Source organism: Struthio camelus, chromosome 7 (assembly GCF_040807025.1).
Source record: "Struthio camelus isolate bStrCam1 chromosome 7, bStrCam1.hap1, whole genome shotgun sequence".
In the NCBI taxonomy this organism is placed as follows: domain Eukaryota; kingdom Metazoa; phylum Chordata; class Aves; order Struthioniformes; family Struthionidae; genus Struthio; species Struthio camelus.
Window position 1 is genome coordinate 33,732,090 of NC_090948.1, and position 24,897 is coordinate 33,756,986.

The 24,897-nt window shown below is 41.0% G+C and overlaps 1 protein-coding gene and 1 long non-coding RNA gene across 8 annotated transcripts in view; one reads left to right on the forward strand and one right to left on the reverse strand.

The window, feature by feature from the left end:
• Positions 1-24,897, forward strand: part of WAPL (WAPL cohesin release factor) — a 100,939-nt gene that overhangs the window by 17,136 nt on the left and 58,906 nt on the right. Inside the window, exons 1-2 of one of the 7 annotated variants that reach the window (XM_068950704.1) lie at positions 6,103-6,189; positions 12,799-13,322. In XM_068950704.1, the coding sequence (XP_068806805.1) occupies positions 6,140-6,189; positions 12,799-13,322 (574 nt within the window). In that variant the 5' untranslated portion in view covers positions 6,103-6,139. Of the gene's footprint in view, positions 1-6,102; positions 6,190-6,607; positions 6,729-9,128; positions 9,428-9,766; positions 10,131-10,987; positions 11,192-12,798; positions 13,323-24,897 lie in introns of those variants that run through there. The other 6 variants (XM_068950707.1, XM_068950705.1, XM_009685998.2 and 3 more) reach the window with 6 other exon arrangements.
• On the reverse strand, positions 4,483-8,700 carry LOC138067832 (uncharacterized). Its single transcript, XR_011142244.1, has 3 exons — positions 7,602-8,700; positions 7,138-7,200; positions 4,483-5,116 (listed from the first exon to the last, which is right to left on the reverse strand). It is a non-coding gene; the product is annotated as an uncharacterized lncRNA (long non-coding RNA).

The window sequence follows — 24,897 nt, forward strand, 5'->3', positions numbered from 1 at the left end:
ATGCAAGTTGATGAACAAAGAACATTTTTTTTTTTTTCACTAGATCTTCAAGCTGCAACATACTGCTATTTCTCCAATATCTTGTCATTCTAATTATGTAGGCCAGTTACACAGGTTTGTAAAGCCAGTATTAAACTCCTACTTGCCAGATGTATACATACCGACATATAAAAATGTCTGTTTCCTTTAGAAATTATTCTTTTCATAGTCTAGAATTTTTTATTATCAAGTACTGGCATGAGGATCTAATTGGCAAATATTCTACCACAGAACTGTCTGCCTTATACCTGACTCCCTCTGCTCTCTCCATAACCTAGGAAAATATTCTTGCCTGTGCAAATCTGCCTGATCTGTATGCTCTAAGTCAGGCGCAATTTTTCAACGTGAGCTCTGGTACACAGGGATCTGTGTATTCCTTGGTCTGAGCTGCCTGCATTGGTGTCTTTGAGAGCTGTACTGATTTGCGTTGCCGGATGGTGGGCGCTCTCTGCCACACATAACCCTTCAAGCAGCAAGTTTGCTCTCTTGGGACAGTTTGCACTGGAGACTGGGAGACTTTACCAATTTCGGCCAGGAAGTTCTAGTTTCATTAAGGTAAGCATTTGCGTAACAGAGCTGAAAAATTAATTTTGGACATTTAACTTTGTTCAGCAATGTCTGAAAGTGCCTGTAGGTTTGAGGAGGCAAAAGAGGGGCGATTCTAAGCCTGCCAGAGACAGTAAGGGCAGAGTGTCCTAATAAAGCATGGATGGAATAGACCTCTATCAAAGCAGAATTTCTTGCCCATCAGTTGGCAAGACTGCTTTGAAAATCTTGTATATGTTATGTCCCTCTCAACCTCAGAACAAAGCCCTCAATTACAAATGTTCTTAAATGCTCATGCAGATAAACTGAAACAGCTGATATAGTCTCTCCATCTACCATCAGGACACGCTAACTCTAAGGTGCCACACAGAGTGTAAGCACTGCTTTTGCTCATTGAGTTGATATTGCATGTGCCCGCTGCTGTGTCTCTGAATGCATGTCATGCCTATTTACACCCATTCTGTGGAGCAGCCCTGTAACAAATATATAAAGCCTTGAAAGATGGTTTGTTTTTTGTTTTGGAATTGTAGGGAATAACTTGAAAGATGCACAGGAGTATTTCCACTTTCTAAACAGAATGTCTCAAGTACCTGAGAAGGAAATAAAGGCAACCAAGAGAGCCATATTGGTAGCCATAAATTAGGCTGGCTTGGTTGCGTTATCTGATCAGAAAAACCTGTAGAAATGTAAAAACTATACATATTTCCACCATATTACAGAGAGCTACTCCTTTTAATCTTTGCTCAAAGGCTGTTGGGAAAACCTTATTTGAATCATGTTCCTGGAGATGGGAAAGGATGGCACATCTATTCCTTCTGTTTTGCCTTTTAAATAAGATCTTCCAGGAGCCTTCTAGACCTCATCATCAGCTTTCCCAGTAACAGGATGAGAAAGCTGAGTTTTATGTTACCTAGCAGAAGAGGAAGACACAGAACAGAAGCTGGAAAAAATGACTCCCAACTATCTTTTAGTGGAAATATTGGCATTTATTCTTTCATAAATGCTGTCAGTTCATTGTTGAGCAATGCTTCTGTGAACTATAAGACTAGTACTTCTGTGTCAAAACAGTGTAGCAAGACACAGAGCAGGCATCTGTCAGAAGCAAAAACACAATCTTTGCCCATTGTGCTATTGGGGATGAGACTTAAACTTTTGGAATCTATGCAAAAACGTATGCAATTGAGAGCAAGTGAAAAGGTATTAAATTCACTTTTTACTGTGTTAATGAAATGCTTAAGGAAATAGTTGGAGACGTGTCGTGGTGTACTCCAGTAAGCCAGAAATGCATGGGATGTTCTAATTTATGGCTACCAATGGCTTAATCTATGACTTGACGATATCCTCAGAGTGATAACAATGCAGGTCCATGTAGTTAACAATCAGATGGCATCAAAATACTATTTTGAAGAAGAAATTAAAAAAAAAAAAAAATCATCAGCTGTAACACCAATGATTTGTGGCTTGAGCTGCCAGAACAACCGTTAGTTAGGGCAGGTGCATGAGTTAATGCTTCTACATTTTCCAGAAATGTTTGGTAACTTCATTACTTACCAGTAGGTGTCACTGGAGTCCAGCAGAGAACTATTATTATTTTAGAATGTTCCATTTCTACTTAATCAAACCTTTATTTCACAGAGAAGCATTTGGTATTTACATGTGTTGACATGCATCCAGTAAAAACAAAGGACTGAAACCAATGATCTTTCAAATAAGTTTTTTTCCTCTCTCAGCTACTGATAACTGTCAGTGGATAACCCTGTGGATTGGGAGAGAACTCTGAAACTTTTTTCCTCTGCAAGATGCCTGAATTTGGTCCAAGGTGCTATTGACCAAAGTGATTATCTGATGGAAAGGTGAAGCCGGTTAGGCAGTGCCTCTGTGGTTACTGAGCCTTTGCGCCATCGGTGGGGGAGGACAGGGGGAAATCAAGCCAAAAAACCCAAATCTTCAAGTTCGTTGTCACCTGCACTGACATTTACAACAGAGTCTGGGAACTGAATGGGACGGAAAGGACGCCTACTGTCAGCCACAAAGCAGCTCTCGTCAAGTCTGAGAAACTTCTCACTTTTCCACTTTTCAGGTGGAAAAGCTAGCAGAAGCCCCACTGTTAAGATCTGTGTACACCTACCTCTAGAAATAAGCAATATGCTCCTACTCCGATGCTAATGTTTGTTTTTCTCCATTCTCAGAAGTAAATTCCAATAAATGTAAATAGTAGGAAACATCAGAAGTAATTTGTATGATCTATAACCTATGTCCTTAATTTTATGCAGGAATACTTTATTACATAGATCTTTCTCTGAAGATCTGGGTCTCACATCCTAGACCTTGTATTACAAGAAATGGAGCACAGGGCTGAATGAGATTGCTGAGGGTTGAGCTGAAGAAGAGTATGAAGTGATTTTTCTCTTGTTTTAATGAGCTGTAGTGCTTTGCTGCCATGTGGTTGCTAGACGGGTGATCAGCGAAGGTATTTTGTTTGTAATATGCTCTCAGGTATTTGCTGTCTGGAAGGCACAAACTAGCACCAAACAGATTCCTATGGCTACTAAGTATTTTCTAACCATTTGACATCATACATCAAAAGACAGAAAGAAAAGAAGAGTTAGATTTTGTTTTCCCCAGTTATTAAATAGACATGGTAAAAGGCTTATTTTTCATGAAGACCTCCGAGGAGGCATTTGAGTTAGCTAAAGCAGTCTTACTTTAAGCCTAAGCTCTTGTATCAGTACGTTCTTCCAACGTCTTTCAAACGTTTACCAAGGAATGACTGGGATGCACAGAACAGTAAACATTTATCTCAGAAATTCAAGATCACACATCCACTAGAAAACTTAGAGCGTAAGGAGGCCATTGCAGGCCAATATATTAGGGTAATAATCTGCTTTTGGACAGTAAATGCACTGCCTGTTCTGTAGTCTTTGAATGTCTCTTGATCCAGTAATGAGTCATTGCTTGATATATCTAAAGAACTAATCAATATGCAGGTTATTTTTTTTTTAGCCTTTTGTTATCTTCTTCAAATATAATTCTGAAATACTCTGTCAGCACTCATTAACGTGCACTTCCGTTGCATGCAGTAGGATGATCTTTGACCGTTACCCAGAGCATGGTAACTTTGTACGTAGGGAACCTTGTTAAATGCAGACAGGACTGCAGAACTGGCACAGTGTATCGGTGCTGGATGTATCAGGCTCTTATGCAAGAGGCAGGAGACATTGCAGCTTCCTTTATGGTACCGCGTGGTAATCTGAATAAAGGAGAAGTAATTTCTTTAGGGCTGTATTCTAGCAGGGAGCTAATGAAGCCCGTAACTGCTATTTTGCTACCCTCCTACCTTTTCATGAGAAAATCTTGATGCAATTTTTTTTTTTTTTTAATTTTATCAGCTTAGTTTGCTTGATAAGTACATTAATTCTCCTGTGAGGCTCAGGGAAACATCTATCCAATCCTCTTTAGTGCTGCAAGGTTTCAGCTGTTCCTGGATTTGCTTTTTTAGTTGTAGTTTACGTTGCTGCTGTTGGTATCATCACATATAACCCTTAAAAGACACGCATACTGCTCTCAGTGCAGCAGTAGCTTAGTTGTTTGACCTAACTTTTCTATGGTTCAATGTTTTGTAACTGCTGCAGAAGTGGTCAGTTACTGGCTGACTTCTACTCTTTCTAAAAAGTAGAAACAAGTACTTGGGAAACACAAAAGTGAAAACAAAAATCTTGTAAATAAAAACTCAGAAGGGGAACTGAGTGATTATAGGATCTGTGTATAAAGAGCCACACAAACTTAATAAAACGAACACTAAGAGGACAAAGGAATATAATGCTCACATATATGCCCTTTCAAACTGGTAAGGGAAGAAAAGTAGGAAAACGAACAACAGACATGGCGCTGGTCCTCTGTTGCTAGAGGAGGAGTAGAACAGGAGAATGAGAGTCCTATCAAAAGAACTCTTTATCAGAAAGAAGATTTGAAACACCAGTTGCTTGTTGCATTTTTGTGTTTTTCACTCCCCAGCAGATATTTTGTCAGACAGTGAGTTTTGGTAGCTTGTATTAAGGGCTGGCATGGTGAAGATAGACATAGATTCAGCATTCAACAATAATGTGCATCATCAAGCTCTCTAAGAAAAGTTGGGGGAGAGGGGAAGGTTGGTGTTGAATTTGGTCCTCTGATAAGGCTGCAGCAGATCTCAGGTATTCGAGAGACTCAGTCCCCTTTTATTCCGTAACAAAACAATGTGAACTTTACCTTACCAAAGAACCTAAGCTTTCTTTGCCTTGAAGGATCACTTCTAAATTAGGCTGCATCCTCACTGCAAGTGAGTTTTTCTCCTGAAACACCTTGACGTGTTGTAAATTCTTTGTGGGAAAAGGCACAGGCAGTTTATTCTCTCAGTGTAGCTTGCCGAGATAAACTCCATAGCGGAATAAAGTTCTGATCGTGACAAAGTACAAGAAGGTCGAGGCTACGTTGTGCTTTTCCCACTAGTATCTCACCACAGGTTTTTCCAGTAGACTTGCAGGCTGTTCACCTAGGGGAAAAAAATTGCACAGAACAAACACCAAGAATTTAGCCGTAGGTGAATGACTACTGTTGGTTTGTCAAGCAGAACTAGTATTTCTAGAGGCTTTTACATAACAGAGATGATGAAGCCTCTCACATGATTGCAACAGATAGGTGTACAGGCTGGAGAGAAGGTGGAGCAGCACAACTTTTTTTTCTGCTGGCTGCCTGGGGCTGATTCATTAGTGCCATGATCCAGAACCCTTTTATCAGCGAGAAGCAGCTCCTAGCTGCGCTTGTATAAGCATTCTTTTGTTTCCCTCAGTGGTGCTTGTTTTAATCTTTCCGTTATTAAACTTAATGCTGGATCTTGGCCACCTCCCATGATGAGAAAGCTACAGTATGATACAAACACTGAAAAATGTGATCCAACACTGTATCAAGCTTCCCCTTTTGGATCTTTTGGAAAGTGGTCGGTCTTCTCAGGGTTCCATGTCAGTAAATAAGCAATATTCTACTCGGGTGAAACACCTTAGTAAGAAAAGCCATTTTATTGACAAAAATCACAGTTCCTTACAAGCTGAGTTGCAAACCTCTCCCTCTCCGCTGGTGTTAAGTGCTGCTTTACGGTCCACTCTGATCCAGCTGCTGGTGTTCTCAGCACGGCGCAAGTGCATTTTTCTACCCACTCCCAGACTACCACTGGTGTTGCTGAACTTCCTCCACCTCGTATTAGCAGTGATACTAGTGTATAAATAACTATTTTCAGAGCTATTTCAGAGAGGTTGACTAAAACATGATAATTAGGTACTTAAGGCATCTATTCACCCTCCTTTCATCTTTGCTATGCAAATAGCAAGGGGAAAATTCCATCCCCCGCCAAGCGAATGGCAGAGCCCTGAGTGCTCTCACCGGGGCATGCTGGGTGACACCTCCTGAAGGACAGGAACGGGAGGAGACTGACATTTTACAAAGAAAAACCAAAACACATGAAATGTTTAACATTTTAAGTGGCACTAATTGGGACATGAAAGCTTTGCAGCAGCTGTGAATGCAGCAGGACATCCTCTTCTCCCCCATCCTTTCCCACCTGGAAGAAAGGCAAGGAAGGAAGGATTGTTGAAAGCTGGGGGGAACATGGGAAGCAAAGAGGGGCTAGGCTGAGACACAGAAGAAGAGGAAAGAGGAGAAGACAGAGAAGAGGACTGAGGGGTTAGTGGGTTTCATGATCCTGAGGAGAGAGGTCTGGATGTTAGGAATAATAGAGCCTTCCTGTGAGTTAATGTTTGCCTTTGGCAAACAGTGTTTAGCAGGGCCTGGGGGCAACGGGTTATTGAGCTCGTTCCCCTTTTATGGGAAAAGGGGGTGCAGGGAGGATGCGTTACGCTGTTAATTCAGATACTTGATATAAAGGATAGTTACTGTTCTGATTTGCATAAAAATCTGCTTGGGAGCCTAACTTTAAGTACACACAACTGTCAAATGCTAGTTTTGGCCATGAAGATAAGCCAAGCACTGAGAAAGCTTTCTGACAGCTTCTAAAAGGACGCTGCTGTCTTCATCTTTCCCCATAGTAACTGCTAACTGGGAACTCTTCCATTTTCCTACTGTGTTGCCTCCATTTTCTTCTGGAGGAAAATGTAAGTTGAAACACTTTTTAAAATCTTGTAATGGCTGCTGAAAGATTGAATCATGTAAATGGCTCCATCCTTGGCTATAACTTATTTTGAAAAGTCTGCACTGTACCCCCATAGAGATCTCAGCATAGAACTTGAGAAACAGAAGTGGGAGGGTTCATCATTATCAGGATGAGATATGTCTGAGTAACTCTTCTGTCCTTACAAGTTTCTTCTTCTGCCCTACTTTTCCCTCTTTTATCTCTAGCCTTGAAGCATTTGAGCTGTGTTTTTCAGTGCTTTCTGACTTTATTACTAGTAATGATGCTTGTTTGGGGGGGGGTATGGAATGTGATAAGAAAGCTGTAGAAGTCTGTCTGTCTGTCTTTCTATTTTAAGACAGGAAATTTGAAGACTTAAGATGGCTGCTTACCTCTCACTATTTTCTTTATGGAGGCGAACGCCAAAATGGAGTGTCCCCTCTGTATCTGTTTTTCTGTAAAGGAAGATGGCAACTATCAGTAATAGAATTCCACAAAAGGAGTAAGATGCCTGTTAAACTCCATCCTTTAGGAGAATTAAACCCACCTACTGCCAAGAGTAGGTGGGATTTGGCTTATATTTGCTCTGTCTTGGTACTTGCATATTTGAGGTAAGCCAGATAAAATAGAAATAGCGAAGATTAACATGCTGTTTGCTAACTTATTAAGGTATTTGGTATAAACATTTTCAAAAGTATCTAGAGTAAGGTAGGTGTTAGAAGAATTGGCCTGTCTCTCCTGTTCTTGAACATGACAATTTGTTAGCTTTCAAATAAGTGAAAGGTTTTATTAGCCTTACAGCCTTCTGCTAATACCAAAAAGAGGATAGTCAGCACATAAGTTAGGTTAAACTTACCCTCTGTTAGTCACGTGAAATTTAAGCGTGACCGTGATGCTGCAGTGCTTTGGATTACTGTATGTGGGGATTCCGCAGAGCGTAGAAATACTGTTGGAGAGACGAAGCTCGCCGGCAGGGGCTAGGGTACGTGAGAGCTTTCAAACAAACTACTACTAGCCAGCGACTGTCACTATCCTGCCAACTCTTCTAAACTGCTGCTGCTTAAGTGACTTGAGTAGCAGTAGCTCAAGCTCTAAAATTTCTATTTTATTTCCAAATACTCCTAGAAAGTATTCTCAAACAGCTTGTTATTAACAGTTTGTTAGCCTTATTCTGGCTATGTTCCTTATGTTTTGTGCCTCTCAGAATAGAGTTGTTTATGCTGTAATGAACTCCACAGAGCCTGACTCCTGTGCTCATTCTGAGTTGTCACAGGACTGTTTTTGGCTCTAACAGAGCAGTTAGTCACCAAATAAGATTTTTGAACTCCTGCAATAGAATGCAAAACTCAGGCTGGTTTAGACATCCATTTTACTCTTGAAGTTTAAACCAGCTAATTAGCAGCTCTGCTAAAAGAATTGTCGTGGGGGCAGGCGGGAGCTGCTCACCCATTTGTATTCAACTTGTGTATTTTAAAATGTATAACCTGTTTTTAATAGCTCTTCAATCACCGAGTCAGGTGGTTAAGATGTAAATAATCTTTTAAACCTTCCTTCAAACAGAATGAGCACCTCTATCATATTGCAAATCAAGCCTGCACTTCTCATCACGAGGCCCTGGTCTACTTTATCTTCGCTTTCTCTTTCTAGTGGCAATTGTATAGTGTCTTTTAAGGAACACGTTTGGAGAGTTTGTTCTCTAAAAATACTACCTGTCAGTACATCAATAGGTGTCAGGTAAAGGCAGAAAGTTGGTTTACTGACAGGATCATTAAACAAAACAAGACTCTGTCACGTCTACTAAAAAAACTATTGAATTTGCGTTGTGTGAAGGAAAGGGAAAAATCGAGGATAAAAGTCATGATTCTTAACTGCAAGTTCGGAGACAACCCTAAGCTCTTCCGTGCAGTGGTGTCAGCGGGTTCCCCCCCTTCTTAATTTCCAGTGTTTGGGGCCTGTATTTTAAACCCTTTCTGCAGCTGGCAGGCTTGCTAGCCGCTCGCTGAGACTGCTGTTAGGCTCCGGGGGGGGGGGGGGTGGTGGTTTCTTCAGAGGAGCGAGCAGCTCGGAAACGACCAAACTCTCGCTGTGGTGGGGGGGAGCATCGGCGCTGTGTTTGTTCCGTGCCGCGGCGGCAGCCGCACGGCCCCCCGCGCCCCGCAGGGCTCCGCGCCGCGCCCGGCCGGGCCGGAGCGACTCGCGAGCCGCCGGCGTCGGACCCCCTCCCCCACCCCGCCAACTACAACTCCCAGCAGGTGCCGCGCGGGGCGGGCGCGGCGGCGCCGGCGCGCGCGGGGCGGGCGCATGCGCGGCGGCGCGGCCGTCGGTTGAGTAAGGCGGGGTGCGATTGGCTGCGGGCGGCGGCCGGGTGCGGGACGCGCAGTGACGGAAGGAGCGGGGGGCAAATGGCGGAGAGATGGTCCCGGGGCCTGTCCCGAGCGCGGCGATAATCCCGGCGCGGAGGAAGCGGCGCCGGAGGAGGCGGCGCCGGGGGCCCTAGCGCCTGCGCCCGCCCGGGAGGCCGCCGCCGCCGCGGGGGGAGGGGCGGAGGCGGGGGAGCCCCGTCGGCGAGCGCCTGTCGCAGGCGGCGGATCGGCGGCCAGGAACCGCGGCGAGAGCCACATCCGTGGCGCCGCCGCAGCGCGCCGGGCCGCGCCGGGCCCCGCCGCCCCCGCTGACGCCGAGGTAGGTGCCGGCGCGGCTGGCGGCGGCCGCCCGAGGCCTGCGCGGGCCGCCGCGGCGGAGCAGGCCCCGGCGGGGCGGCCCCCGGCCCTCTCCCGCTTCCGGGGCGGCGGCGGCGGCGGTAGCGCCCCCCCAGCGGGGAAGGCCGGGGCGGCCGCGGCGGGACTTTGCTCGGGGGCGAAGGGCGGCCGGGCCGGGCCGGAGCCCGCGGCGGGGGGGAGCGGCCGGCGGGGCAGGCTCTGCCCTTGGCAACCGCCTCGCTGGGCCTCGGCCGCCGCGCGGGCCGGGCCGGGCCGGGCCGCGGGGGCTGCTCTGCGGCCCGGCCGGGTTTTCCTCCGCGGCGGGGGAGGGGGCCCGCGCGAAGGGAAATGACATCAGGCGCGGCCGGGCCCGCACGGCGGGGCCACCCGGTTCCGCCAGCACCCGCTGCCACCGGCACCCCCCCGCCCCCCCGCAGGGGGAGGGGAGGCAGAGAGAGAGAGAGGAGGGGAAAAAAAAAAAAGAAACTGTCACCGTGGGATTTCATCAGCTGCTCCTGCCTCCGTGCATTTAACCTATTTTCCTTTCCTTCGATTATGTAAGAGGGGTGGCGTAGCAAGGAGCAGCGAGGAAAGATGACTGATGTGCCTTCTTTACGATTGTCGGTTGTTTATGTCCGGTCGGCCTGGCAGGGTAACTCCGGAGAACACAGGCGGTTTATTTTTCGGTTTGTGCTTGTATTTATCTTTCTTGTCCTACTCCACATACTGCAGCACGAGGTGTGGAAAGGAGAGAGGCAGGGAATGGAAACAGAGTGAAATTGGCCGAGTTTATTATTTTGCCCTGAGTGAAAAAACAAGGGAGAATTGAAAGTGATTAATTAAAAAAGAAAAATCCTTTTCTGTTGATATTCTGATTTAAGGAGGTACATACGTCTGTCCTTATCTTTAATCAGACTTCAAGCTATGCGTTTATAGTATAGGGTACTTATCTTTCCCCAGACACTCATCTTTTAACCTGTTTCCATCACGTAGCATATATATATATTTGAGTATTGGCCGTTTTGTTCAAATCTTCTTTAGAGAAAGCTTTAATTTTTAATCTTGTGAATAGCACGGTCTAGAGTGTAGAGCTCTACTTACTGAAAATGAAGTACTTTTGGCTACAGAAATCTTTTTTTCAAAACTGAACAGCACAAGTCACAGTTTAAGCCTGCCATTATTTTTTGCGGATGCTGAAAGGGCAAACTGTTGGGAATATTTATTTAAGTCAGGGAGAAAAATGTGCTTGTGGTGAGCAAAATGAATTTTTCCTGATAAGAGTTACATAGAAATTCAAATGTTATTAAATAGTTCATTTTTTATAGCTGTAAAAACTGGCCTACTATGAAATATTTTGATTTCTATTACAAGTATTTTCAAGGAGCGGTGAAATAAAACTAGTAAGTTTGATTTGTTTTGCTGTTCATTTTCTAAAATATGTGGGGAGACTGTAGTTTCACTCTTGGATGGAAAATAGGAAATTAGCTAATATCAGGGGAGCAAAAACAGTAGTTTGACGGCCATGTTAGGAGTGCCGCACAGTAGACAGGTGACGCTATGGGAAGAGAGCGCTTGCTGTTTAGTTTAATTCTGAGTAGCAATGAGAAGTCCGCAGAATGGTATTTCATAGCACAGTTCTGGCCAGTACATAAGCATATGCCTTTATCATCCATCTGCTTAACTGCTGGGGAGTTGAATGTTTCCCAGCACGGTTGTTCCTGGATCTTCTGCATTGCAACACCATCTGGTTGGTAAACTTCTGAAACTTATTTTTTAGTTCACCTAGCCCCACAGATGACCCTAGGAATTGCTTGGTTGGTACCATAAGTGAAGCTTGGCCTAGTCTGATAACGGGAGACTATTATTAGTGAGACGATCTTGCTAGGCTGCAGTGATAGAATGACATTTTTGGAAAACAGTCTGGCTTTTTTGGCAGAAGTAAGTCCGGTATTTCAGGTTGAGAAACAGCGTGTATCATGATGAGAACTAAAATATGAAAGACGGACAGTACGCCACCGATTCAGGGGAATAAAAATAGTTTTTTCTAACAAATTTATAGTGTGCTCACAAGTTTATTAATGAAGATTTCAAGCCCTTTTTTTTATACTTTAATATATATGCAAAGGGTTGGCACTTTAAAAGTTGTTTCTTTAATTCTGTAGCTTAAAGGAATTTTTTTCCCTTTTTCCTAACAGTTTTTTTCTACTCTGGAGAGTACTTTCAGACAAAAGAGATGGACTTGGTTAGAGTCATATTGACTATTTAAAAAAAAAAAAATCTACTTTCCTGTTCATGTTAGGGCTGAAAAACTTAATAATAATAGTTAAAAAAAAAAAAAAAGATAGAGATTCTGGTTTGTAAAGTAGATATGTTAGCTCTATGTTCTATATTGTCATTTGTCTAGGAGTCACGGTATTTGTTTTGGCAACAAGAAACAAGCTGCTCTGTCTTCCTTCTTGAATCAAACAAAAGCAGCAATAGAACACACCAAGGGAAGTGTTTAAATGTGTTTCTGTTTAATCTGTTTATATTTAAACTTTACTCTTTTGACAGAGCAAGCTCTGAACTGGGCTACAGCTATAACAGCCAGTAAACAGTGATCATTTGTGTTTGTTTGCAGTAGGTATCCTCCATGTTCTTAGAAACGAATTTAGAAATGTCTGTTCCTGTCCGTTCACCAAATCAAGCCCAGCCATGGGGGGTTGCTGTGTACTGGTTTTGGCCATGACTGTGCAGATGGTATAAGCCACAGGGTATTACCACAAAATATGCTTACTGTGTAAGCCTGAGCTTTTAAGAAAAGCATGAGGTGAAATTGTTATTTGTGACGAATTCGTATTTAAAACATCTATATCAAGTTGGAATATTTTGACAGTCCCTTTAATTTTTAACTACGGAGAGCCTTCTTAAAATGATACTGTGTTATGGGATTCTAGCGGAGTGCTACACGTTCAGATGTGCTGAAAGTATTGTTTTGTTTTTTGCTGATGTTTCATGGAAGCAGTGCCATCTATACTAGGAGATATAAAACTAGAGCAAAGCACATACCAAAAATAATGCACTCATAGCAGATTCTTCTTACAGATTCATTGTGCAATATCTTTATTTTATAAATGTGCAAGTAACTGGATTTCAGGTTAAGTTGATGGATGTGAAACTTGTTGCAGAAAATGTTGACAGATAATGGCGTTCACCTGTGGATGAATTCAGTTAGTCTGTAGAAAGGAACTGATGATGTATCTGTTGTTAATGTGAAGCGTGAATGTCTCGTGCTCATAGGCCCAATAAAGGGTGGAATTGCAATCGTTTGTACTAAAAAGTTAGTAAAGCTGTTTCTTCTTTCTTTTCCAACAGAGAATATGAAACAGGAGCCAAAATGACATCCCGATTTGGAAAGACCTACAGCAGGAAAGGAGGAAATGGCAGTTCAAAGTTTGATGAAGTATTTTCCAACAAACGGACCACCCTTAGTACAAAATGGGGAGAAACCACCTTCATGGCCAAATTAGGACAGAAGAGGCCCAGTGTCAAACCAGATATTTCCGAAGTTCCTAAAAAACCCAAAGTTGAAGATGAGGTAACAGAGGATCCATTTGGATTTGACAGTGATGAAGAGTCTCTTCCCGTGTCTTCAAAGAATGTGTCACAGGCTAAAAGCTCCTCTCAGCTGGAACCCGGTGAAGCTGCTCAGTCTGAGGACTTCACTTCTCTACTTGAAGCTAATAGCAGAATTAATCAGCCAGACAGCGGAGAAAACATTGTGTCCAGCAAGTGCATATCTTTTGATGATACTGTTCCCAGCTTAAAAGAAAAGAGCACAAGCAAAAACGTAGAAGATGGAGAATGCAAAGGCAGCAGTGCTAAACTCGTAACTGCAGGTACATTGACCCAACTGTCTGAATAGTGTTGTTACCCTCTAGTTTTTCAGATCTACGCTGAGGATTAGTGCTTTCTGAGGTTGATTAAATATTCTAATCAAACCTTGGGGCAGCTGATTTTTCATCTCCTTTTAAACTATAAGTGCAACGAAACAATGTATGTCTTGTGTTGGTCTGGGATCCTTGGTACTCGATTCCTTATGTCTGCAAATTCAGATACGGTGCTTTAAATTCAACATAATGCGTTAGCCCACTTTGTGTAGAATGGAATAATTATCTTCCTTTTCTGACGTTTGTTCTGAGCTTTGTGCTTTCATGTCTTTTCAATATGTGGTATCATAAAAAGTGAAGGTTTGGTAATAATGGAATGTAATGTTCTTAAGATACTGACTCTAATTTAGTGTAGGTAAATGGGGATAAGGCTTGCTGCCTGCCTGCTTAATGATTTGTATGGAAAAAGTGGGTGCTCTGAATTTCTGTTGCACAGAAATATGTTATTTTTCTCAATTAGCACACTTTTTATCAATGTGTTTGTAAAAGCTTCAGACTTAGGAAGCAGAACTCTGTCAAACTTCTAATAGGGGCTGTTTTCAGGCCCCAAAGTGTCTGTTTATAGGATAACTTTCTGATTTTGAGCGAGAATGCACAAACCCCGTGGTGCTAAACATCACTCTAGTTTTGTTCAAGTCATTCTTGGATAAAGATCAGGTGCCATTATATTTCATTAGAAGTTTTTATATAATGGGCTGATTAAACTGCAACTCCTAACATTGGGCAGAAGATCACATTAGATGAATCTTGAGGAAGATAACAGCTACTGACTTGCTCTAGATTGTCACAATGGACTTTAATGAGAAGAACTTACGTAACTCTGAAGTCTGAGGTATAGCTGACTTATCCCTCGGATCAGAAATTTGAGTGGACTTGTTCACTTGTTATACAGTAGACAAGGAAGATACTGAATAGTGTGAGATTTGTGTCACGGTGTAAGAGGAACCAAAAAATGTTGATGAAACTGTAGTCTGTCAGAAACAAATGTTAGGCTACGTAGTTTTTACCCTACCCAATTTTACCCCTATTTTTGCTGCTGAAATTATTCTTATTTTTCATAGGGTTCTGCAGTTTATTTGTAAGTACTATGTGAATTCAGGCTAGAAATGAAATTTATGTTCTATTAACATAAAGTTATAAAAGTTTTCAAGAGATTCCTTCTCTGCTGTTTCATCTCCTTGTAAACAGTGATGAGTTTTGTTGGCTATTGATGAGAGAGTGCAGCAGAGGGGGTGTTAGAATGAAACGATTTCCATGTAGGAGAGCCTAGTGAGAAAGTGTTTTTCGATTTAGAAGAGAAAATATTTCGAGTCTTTTGGGGATAAAATAACTTGGGGAGGAAACGTGATTAGAGCTCTAAAAATTCCCAATGCGTAAAGGGCCAGGAGGAACTGAGTGCAGCAGTTTCGTTGCTGCTTTCTGGTTCTGGTGTTGTGGAAAAAATAAAATATTTAGAACAGGAAATACTACTTCATTTGATGCTTCTTTAAATTCTAGAACTCCTTTCAAGAAAATAATAGTTGTGCCATAAATATATATGTTCTCGAAAAAGGAAACTGATAAGTTTTGATGGATAAGTTCACCAGTGATGTTTGAATGTAAGGGTGGTCTGGATGTAGGCAAGTTACTTAAACAACAGTTTACTGAAGGAATATTGTTCTTGCCTGTGTTCTCTAAGTACTTTCTACTGATTGCGAATCCGTCAGAAATGGAATGATGGCCAAGGTGGATCTTGCCCTGATAATGCCGTTCTTTCTGAATTTCCTGTAATGAGCAGTTTGCACCTAGTCAAGTGAAGATTAAAAACCCACTTCATAATTTTGTTCTTCAGAAATCAAATTAAATAGAGACTGAATCTGCCTAACATCCCTAGAAGGGGCATTAAATAAGGGTAAGGAAACAAAGATTATGGTTTTAGCGATAGTGTTTGTTTCGGCATTTAGTGCAAGTGAAATTTGAATAGATTAGGCAGCTATTATGCTTGTAGGTAGACTTATCTGAAGTAAATAAAAATAGTCTCTGAAAGCGTCAGAGGGTATAAGGTAAATTGGAGGGTATAAGGCTATCTTCTAGAACTGGAGGGAGGTAATCTTATTGTGTGTGTGTGTGTGTTTTTTTTTTTTTTTGAGGCGGGGGGAGAGAGGGAGATTGGAGAAGAAGAATCTGTATGACAATAAAAAGTTTGTTTCTTACTGTGTGGTTTCCTAAGGTAAAGTGTACCCTTGCTCTCCTTGTAACCATTTTCACTTTCCCTGCTGCTCCTGACCTCAGCCACATTCAGCCAGGTTTGTGTAAAGGGTATATAGATCCTTAAGCTAGTAAGTTCTACCGTTTCTGGAAAAAAAAAAAAAAAAAGCAGATGGGTAGAAGAATATTAATATTCCTCATATAAGAAATCCCTCAATGTGAGGTCAGCCTTTTTTATACGTGAGTAAACCCAAACAAAAAGCTTTATCTCTAGATGCAGGAAACCGGGCTATATTGATACTGATGTTCATGCAGGTGCCTGTTAACTTGTTTTAAGTGCAATTTTCTAGTCCTCGTCCTGCTGCTGACTGGATCTTGCGTGATTTAGGTGTCAGGACTTCCTGATAGCACGTGTCATCGTTATGCCTTAATCCTTAACCTAAGATAAGGTGAAAACTGACTTTAACGTGGCTATGCACAAAGTGAGAGCTGCAATCTAGTCTGCTAATTTTACTCCAAATGTATTTTCCTGCCTTGATGTTAATTTCTTTAGATGTTAAAATCAAGGTGATGCAACTTCAGTTAATTCTAACTAATGCTTGGTATTTAAAAAAAATGTCCCTTTCTTGCTTAAGTTGTACAACCTTGTAACACAATTAAGGATTCGTGTCTTTTGTTTAAAATGGTGTGGCTTATTGGTCTTTTTTTATATATAACCCTCAGCTAGTACTTGTAACAATCTCATTTTAAAAGCTTTGAGAAGCTCTTAACGTGGAAAGCCTCTTGTCATCTTACTCTAACATTGCTTGATCAAGACTTAATGCTGTCTGAAATATGTCCCTGAGTAATCCTGTACGTAACTGAGGTAATTTAAAGATGGTAGGAGTTCAGGTAACTCAGAAATAGTGAGAGAGTATCGGGTATTAATAGTTACTATTGGAGAACAGATTTTGTCAAAGTAGAAAAACTTGATAGCTAAAAAGTAAGCTGCCTCGTTTGAAAATTGTTAAACTAGTAGTTCATACCAAGCGAAAACACAAAAAATTAGTTGGTAGAAGGTAAAGTTTTTTGAGAGAGAGAGAGAGAGAAAGGCTTGTAGTGGGATGAGGTGGAAAACCGCAGAGCAATAATTACTATTTTTTTCCTGAGATACCTTGTTTAAAAAAAAGAGTTTGTCTCACTCTGCAAGGCACAAACCCAAGTAAGATTTAACACTAAATCCATATGCGTGCAAGCTTTAATAGAAAAACGCAGCCTTGCAATGGTAATTGTGAGGTGCTAGTTTAAAGTTTTCTGGTAACTTTTTGTTAAAATACTACCTTTAGCTTGTGTGTTGAAATTGACGTAGTATATTTTCAGTTGAAAATTAAAATGAAAACTTCATGCACTTTAAAACTGTGTGGAATTTTGTAGGTATTAGTGCGTGGGTGTGTTTCAACTTGGATGCCTGTAATTTCCTTACTCTTGCGACTTCAATTTAAGGCAATGCTACTTGTGTAGTACTTCTGGCATTCTTAGATAGGTTGCGTTTCAACTCCAGACACAGAGATGCTTGGGTACTTGTTGCCTGCCATCTTTTTCTTATGTACCCTAATGCTAAGTTGTCTAACTGTCATTACTGGAGGTTTTACTTTAAGATGTCAACTGCAGTTCATCGGAGATGGCAAGGGCAAGGGATGGTCTTGAAAGTGCTAGGATGATGTTTCTGGAGCGCACACCTCATGTTCCTGTTCATAGAATATTTAATAATATGACTGACTTACCTTAATATCGGGTTTTCAGTAATACTTTTAGTTGAGAAGGATTTTAATTGAGCATGTATTACTTTAAATCTACCTGGTTTAAAGCCTGTGAGCTTTACTTCTTGAAAATAATATTTTGTTTGCTGTGGAGAAATAGAGAATAAGGTGGCCTAAAATCACTTTTCAGAGTACAGAGCAGTGTAGGAATGGTGTCCACTTCTACTGTGTTGCGGTGTTAACTGTTACAGATCTTGGAGTTGTTGTCTAGGCAGTGTCTTTTGAGTTGTTTTAAGAGTAAAAGGGCAGATGATTGCACCTAAAATGCAAGTTTCACAAATACTTTTTGCCTAACATCTAAAGTTATTTATGAAAATAGCTGTTCTGCATACTGCTACTTGTTATTGTGTACAAGTCTTCAAACAAGTCTTTGTTCTGCAAGTGCTTTTGCTCTTGATTGTGTAAGAAAACATTTGGCTGTTGTCTGCTGTTCAGTTATGAGCTGTTCTGAGAGATTCAGCAAAGATAAGTGGTTAAGAAATACTGTATTTCTAGGTAGTTCTTACCATCCTTGTTTTTCACTTGGGGCTTGTGCACGTATCAGTAGCAAGTCAAAATGGTAGATGCAGTCCTGCTTAACAACTTGGCTTATGCAATGCAGGAATGAGGTATACAACTGTACTTAACTGCTTCATGACCCAGTATCCAGAATCTAGCTGCTCAGAAAAAGTATCGAGTGAGGTGAGTAATTCACAGAAAATGGTTGCTCTGGAAAGAAGATAGTTCAAGTCATGAGCTCTGTTCCCTACAAACTCCCCTGATAGTACCCTAATGAATGTCTGCAAAGTCTCCGTGTCCTGATTATGTGGGTGGGGGAGCCCTATCTTTAGCGCTAAGTTTCAACTTCTCAAATGAAAGCTTGCTCCCACTTCATAATTTAATTTGGCAACAAGATTTGCCCCAGTCTACATTTCAAATTGTTTTAGAGCTTCTATTTTATGTTTGGCAATGGCATTGACGTTTGAGATCATTGTTAGACTTGGGTGTATCTTTCTTTGTTTGCAGAGTTGTTTAGTACAACCCATTTGCCTCTTGAAGAAGAGTTTCAGTTTAGTTCATGTTCTGCCCAGAAATGGGGCAAAAAGTTGGGAGAAACCGAATGAGGTCTGTGGATTTGTCTGTCCAGGAGACAGCTGGCAGCAACCATGATTAAAAAGAACTGCAGCTGTGTTCTAGCTGTCTCAAAGCATTAAGAAACTGATGGCAGGGAAGGGGAAAGGTCTGCCAGAAACTCTATGCTCGTAGGATTTCAGTATTACGAGGTTTATTTAGATGGCAGTAGTGTTGGCTCTGTTGGTAGTTGGAGGTTATTTGCAAGTCCTTTTTCCTTCTCTTGTTTTTGTTAAGTCTCCCCCTTTGTAAGATGTCCTGTCTCTCCATACACACAGAATTTTCTTGCTCTATGGGTAGCCCAAGTTCAGACTACTATGATACTTCTTTTCAATTCTGCTTTGGCATTACTTGGATAGTTCTTTGAAGACCGTTGGAGACCGACCACTCAAAAGTCTGGAAGGTCTAAAATACATTTTAAATATCAGTATTTATGTTAGTTTGCTAAAAGAGCAATACAAGAGAAAACAATTTGGGGGGGGGGAATCTTCTGATTTCTGCAACAGTTTTAGAGTGAGCGGGAAATGCACACCATATATCTCAACAAAAAAAATAAAATAAAACCAAAAAAACCACAGACTTTTCGTCACTAAATCTAGCATAAAACAATGTATTATTCTAAGTGTTGTGAAGAAGTCTTATTAGTGAAATGTTTTTATGTCCATGTATAGAGCTTTTGAAACTCTTCATTTGCAATCTATAACTTACCTTTTCTGAACGTTAGTGAGCTGCTCGATCCTTTTTCAGAATTTACACTTTAAAAATCATTCTTTCTATATGGACTAGTCCAATGGACAGTTAATTTTTAAAAGGTCAGACTTTTGACTGCTTCTTAGCTTCTCTCATGTTTAAAAAGTTGAAAAAAATTTGCATTCAAAGCAATTGTTCAGTGCTTTTAGAAGGGGGGAAAAAAAAAAAACAACCCTGGTGTTAACCTTTTGAGCTAGCCAAAGTATGCAGAGAAGTAAAAATAGTTGGTAAGGAAACAACTTCAGGTTCAAGTAGCTGAGATCTTATCAAACGTATGGAAAATAAATTGTTTCTAAAGTTCAAACTATTAGTTGATATTTTCATTTAGGAAACTTTATTTAAAAAAAAGTGACTTATTAAGTACAAGGTTTCAACGTATTTAGGAACAGTGCCTGAATTTACCGTGACTTAGAAGTCAAAGGAGAAGTTTGTTGCACCTGTTATTAGTGCCTATATATTTATAATGAGGCTTTATTATTTTTGTCAGAAGGCCTTACATTGCTAAAAAGGTGAAGATGAGCCTTTTTGCCCTGTACTGGCCCCTTGCGTTGCCTGTCACGGTTTGCCTTGTTTTCCCTGCAAGGGGGAAGTCAGCTGGCTTCCTGGATCAGCTTTCTCCTGCTGCTGTAAGCAAATGATGCCATTCTGAGTTATTGGTGAGGAATAATGTGTCCGTGCTGCTGGGCTTTCAGTCAGAGGTGATTGCATGACAAAGCTAGTTGATTCTCTGAAACATCTTGCTTTATGCAGTGTACCAACTCTTCTGACAGCTGACTTTGATGTTGCACAACTTCTTATCTCTTCAGGACTGTTTCAGTTTTTTCTTTCTGACCAAAATTGCGGTGTTGGTGAGAGTTTTTCAGAGCTTAATTGCTGTAAGACACAAAACAGTTTTCTTTCTTTAGGAAGTGTTTTTAAAGAGATATTAATAAAAACTATAATTTATCCTTTATTTGAGAAAGTTGTAGACTTTCTATGTAAATTGGGCATGGGCTGTGGTAACATAACTATATACTGTTTGGAATTTTTAGATGATAAAATACCAAAGTCTACAGAGTCACATTATAAGTCAGATTGTTATGAATGCAGATAGATACAGATGGGAGGCAATTGGATTAAAAAAAATCATATGGTAGTCTTGGAGATATATGTTTGCCAGAAGAAAAACAAATTTTAAATGAAGTTTTTGAGATGGTGTAGAAGAGTTTCTAAAGCAAGATTAGAAAGAAGAGTGGAGGAGGAATGACAGGTTTTTTAAGCTGTGGAAGATAGGCTTGTAAGACCATAAGTGCGACTTGGACAAAAATGCGTGTCGAGGGGGGAGGGGGAAGGATCAAAGTAAAAGGGATCATTTAGGGCACGTTACAGGGCTTGAATTTGGTAGAAGTTCCGAGGCTGGCTATGGGTGACAGCAAGTAACCTAGGATAATTTCAACCTGTATTTTAATTGGAGAGGAAGTGGCTTTAGTAATGAAGGAGTAAATCAGTAATTTGGAGGTCTGCTCCCCCCCCCCCCCCCAAAAAAAAAAAAAAAAAAAAAAAAGATGATTATTACTGGGAAGGCGATTGCATTAAGCACAATGCTTTGTGGAGTTTGGCCAGGTAAGCATGTGTGGGTTGGTGTGAAAGTGCTATTGAGATCTACAGTGACTTAAGATATGATGAAAGACACGTGATGTGACTAGGCAGAATATCTAATGGTTGCTAGCTAAAGTAGATAAGGGGGAAAAGGAGCTAGATCATTACTTAAGTTTCCCACACCAGTGAAAATTATGCTTGGGGTAAAGGCAAGTGATTAGATTCGTGAATGTTTCCTACACAAAGAGGGGAAGTGGTTGTATTGGCCTGCACCTGTGTATAAGGCTTCTATTTCAATTCATGTATAAGGATTTTAAAAAAAGTTATGTTCTGGCTGACAGAGGTTATCGTGTTTGCATTGGCATAAGACAGCCTTTCACAGTGCCTGCTGATTGCATGTTTTCCTGGTGGAAAAAAGTCTGTGAGTAACTACTCTTTAGGGCTAAACAGAAGTCCAAGGTGAGAAACACTCTTGCAGAGTGGAGCCGTGGCTCAGTGGGGTGTTGTAATAACAGCAGTTCACGTTCTGAAAAGCAGTAGAGAAGTTAACCCAAATGTACTCAAGTTAACCTACAGATCCATGACCACGTGTAATAAAGTATCTGTACTTTGCTTCTGATTTCTTTATGCAATGAATTTTTTTTTTAATAGACTTTTGGCCAAAAGTGTGACATGATACTGAAGTGTAGCTATACTTGGATAAATAAGAGAAAAATTTTTAGCTACTCTCAGTGGCTAATTGGTGACTAATCGATTCACAGATAACAGCACAGGTTGCATGCAGCTCCATAGAGATTAATCTGTTAGGTTCATGGAATTAAAATAATGACTTATTACGGATGTTGAAAACTGCATTATGAAAATGAAAGGCTGCATTGTTACCTGGTAAGCTAGGTGACTGGAAAAAGAAAAGGAGCTTTCTATTTCAGAAGTTACGTGTTTAGCAGAATAGCTACACTAACTGAAATGAAAAGATGTAATGGGACAGAGAACTCCTTTCGTACGTAATCTTGCTAAATAATAAATTCAGGCCTTCTGTATAGATTACCTCAGAATTTTGATATCCTGGATGCCAGAAAGGAAACAAGAAAAGCAAACTATTCTTCAGGAAAATGATTCCATGTTGGCAGTAAATTGAATATCTTCACTTAAGAGTTTTCTATGGAATTCTTCTGCAAAAGAAGATGCAACTAAAAAACATCTACCAAGAAGCAAATGCTGTCTGTTCAAGCTGCATGTGATGGAAACTCGTTTTTTTTCCAAAGAGAATAACCAGAATTGCTTAAAATCTGTAATCGTAGCTATGGCGTGATGGTTCTATAAACTTAGCTATTTTAGTGATTCAGCCATGAAACTGATCTCGAGAGTAACCTTCTGAGGCTCTCATGCTTCTTACCTTCTAATTTATGCCTGCTAGCAGGCAACGCTTTTCCAGATTTTACAGGTGGCAAAGGATAGCGATGGATCTAGGGAGTGAATTCTGACCGCTTCTTAGAACTGCATATTTTGTATCCATAAGCCTTTTTTGTATTTCCCAACTGTTCAATTGTAAGCAGAAAATGGAGTGAGGGAGTTTAATCTGTTACCTTTTCTCCCTACCAAGTGCAACATTTGATTTCCATTGTACTCTTTCCTCTTCTACTCTATAATGAAATTAATTTCCCCATGAGGAGAAAAGAATGGCTTCTCTACAGTTGGTCAGTCTGCTGGTTTTCTATCCGAACCAGGGAGGATGCCATGGGTATCTTGTTCCGCTCTCTTACCAGAAATGAGGAATGTGATACAGGCACCTGGTAGAGATTTATCTTCCCCTTTAGCGTGATCAGCTTTGAGCTGTAGGGTAAAGTAATATCGCTTTATGCTCTGGAAGATTGGTGATGGTATAATAGGACTGTACCGAATGATTCTGACCCTTCTGGAACATCAGGCACGGCTATCGCTCGTAATGAGCTTACAGACTGTGTTCCCAGCACAGGGATCCAGTGTCTGTTCATCCACTGTACCCTGTTAACGTACGTGCCCTCAAGAGTTGGGGGCGTGTGAAATCCCTGGATACTGATTTTGTATCTTTTTGTTAATACCTTCTTTTTCTTGGATATTTCTTTTTCTTACTTTTACATCTGTCTTGGTACTCAGGTGTCGCTAGGTAAGGTGGAATCTCTATTTGAAGAAGAATGAGGATTGAAGAGGAAAAGAGAAATGTGAAGTTAGCACCGTGCTACCTACCTACCTGCTCTTCTAAAGATTTCACTGCCTATAATTAACTTTATAGGTATTCTAAATGAGTTCTGTGAGTTTACATGTGGTTAATGCTAAAAGCAACCACATCTTAGTTGGTAGGTTTTTTTCTTTATAATAGTTTTATTATGTTTCTTCCAGTACTAAAATGGAGGCTTCTATAGCTAGTTACAGAGAAACAAAGGTGCCTGAGTTCTTGTTCAGCGTGATCTGGAGAGCAGCAGGTCTTTCACATGTAACTTAGAGCCTACTTTGGTTAGCATTTGTCAAGAATTGCTAGAAATAAGAGAAAACTAACGTAGGATTCAAGTTAGTGGGACTACCATTTAATACTGAAAACTCTTCCGTGTGCAAATAGAAGAAACAAGCATTTATTTTACATATAAGCCTGGTTCTGATAAGAAATCAGACACACGTAGTCCATCCTTTTATTCTCTCTGCCTTTCTAGTAACTTTTGTATTTGTTAGCGGCTTTCAGTCAAACCTTGAGCAGCAAGGAGAGATTTCTAAGATAGTAACTCATTTCAAGTTTTGTGAAAAACGGTAGAGGAAAAACAAATTTGAATTGGTTCATCCGTTCCTGTAACTTCTCTTGCCTCTTCTGCATGCCCCTAAGGAAAATGCAGTTATGACTTGGTTCCTAACCCATTTTAAAAGGCAGCAGCAAGCTGGCTAGCCAGCACATGTTGCTGCGCATGATCTGCTGCGTGCACTGTCTCCTGCCTAGTCAAACAGGTTGGTGTTGAGGAGGTTTTGGGGGGTGGTGTTTGAGCTGTGAGGCAACAAGCTTGGTTTGTTGTGCGAGCCTCGAACCTGTTAAGAGAAGAAATTTACATTAAGGGAAAAAAGCATTCTCACGGACTGGTCTGTGCTCAAAGTAACTCTTAAATAGCGAATAAGGTATTAAAAGCTCCACCCCTGATTTATTAACAAAAGAATATAGTGCCCATCTTTAGACAGCTAGTGTTTCACCAGAAATGATGATTTGATTTTTATGGAGCTGAGGCTGATGGTTGTTTTTTTTTTTTTTAGACTCTTGGAATTGAGCAACGTAGTCCCGTAAGGTAAATGTCAGTATGAAATCGGGACTGGGATGGGACACCTTTTTGTTGATGGCTGCTTTTTGACTTTGACGTTTTCGCCATGAAGAGTGCTAGGTTTTCCAAGGATATTTTCCATTGACTTTTAGTGTTTCATCCTGCTATGTGTTGTACCCTAAGGATCAGGTTATGAAGCTGCTAACTCTTGCAACTTCTTTAATTGATGGAAAGAATGTTATCTTTTCTCCAAAGTTCAGTATTTCACCTTTAAGTAAAAAGGCCTTGTCAGACTTCCAAACTGTTCTGAGAGTTGGGAAGAAGTATTTTTGCAGCTTTCCCTTTCTCCTTGAACCCACATATTACTAACAGCTTGCAGGCCCTGCCTGGAGTAGGTTTTGATCAAGCTTGAGTTAATGCAGCTCCAAACGCTGTTGTGACGAACCGTGAGCAGGAATGAGGGTCATTTCTTGCAGAGTGTATCCAAATGTTAAATGTGTAATGCTAAGAGATCAGTCAATCATAGCAGTATAGTTTCATTACTGTAAACGTTTGAGTATGTCACCAGTGGTGATACTGATGAGAAGAAGAAGAAAAATTCTGAGCTGTCCCGAACATTCTCATAAGCATCTGTGGAACTGTCTGCGCAAAAAGATCAGTAGCTCTAGTCTGACAAAATGGAGCAACTGTGGCAAGATGTGTAACAAAGCCTGGAAATGCTTCAAGCTTCTGGGACTGTGTGGGAAGTGGAGAAAGTCTGATGATTTCCCCCATGCACACATACCTTCTTCTCCCTCCTCCCCAAATACTTTCAGAAAGCTTCTG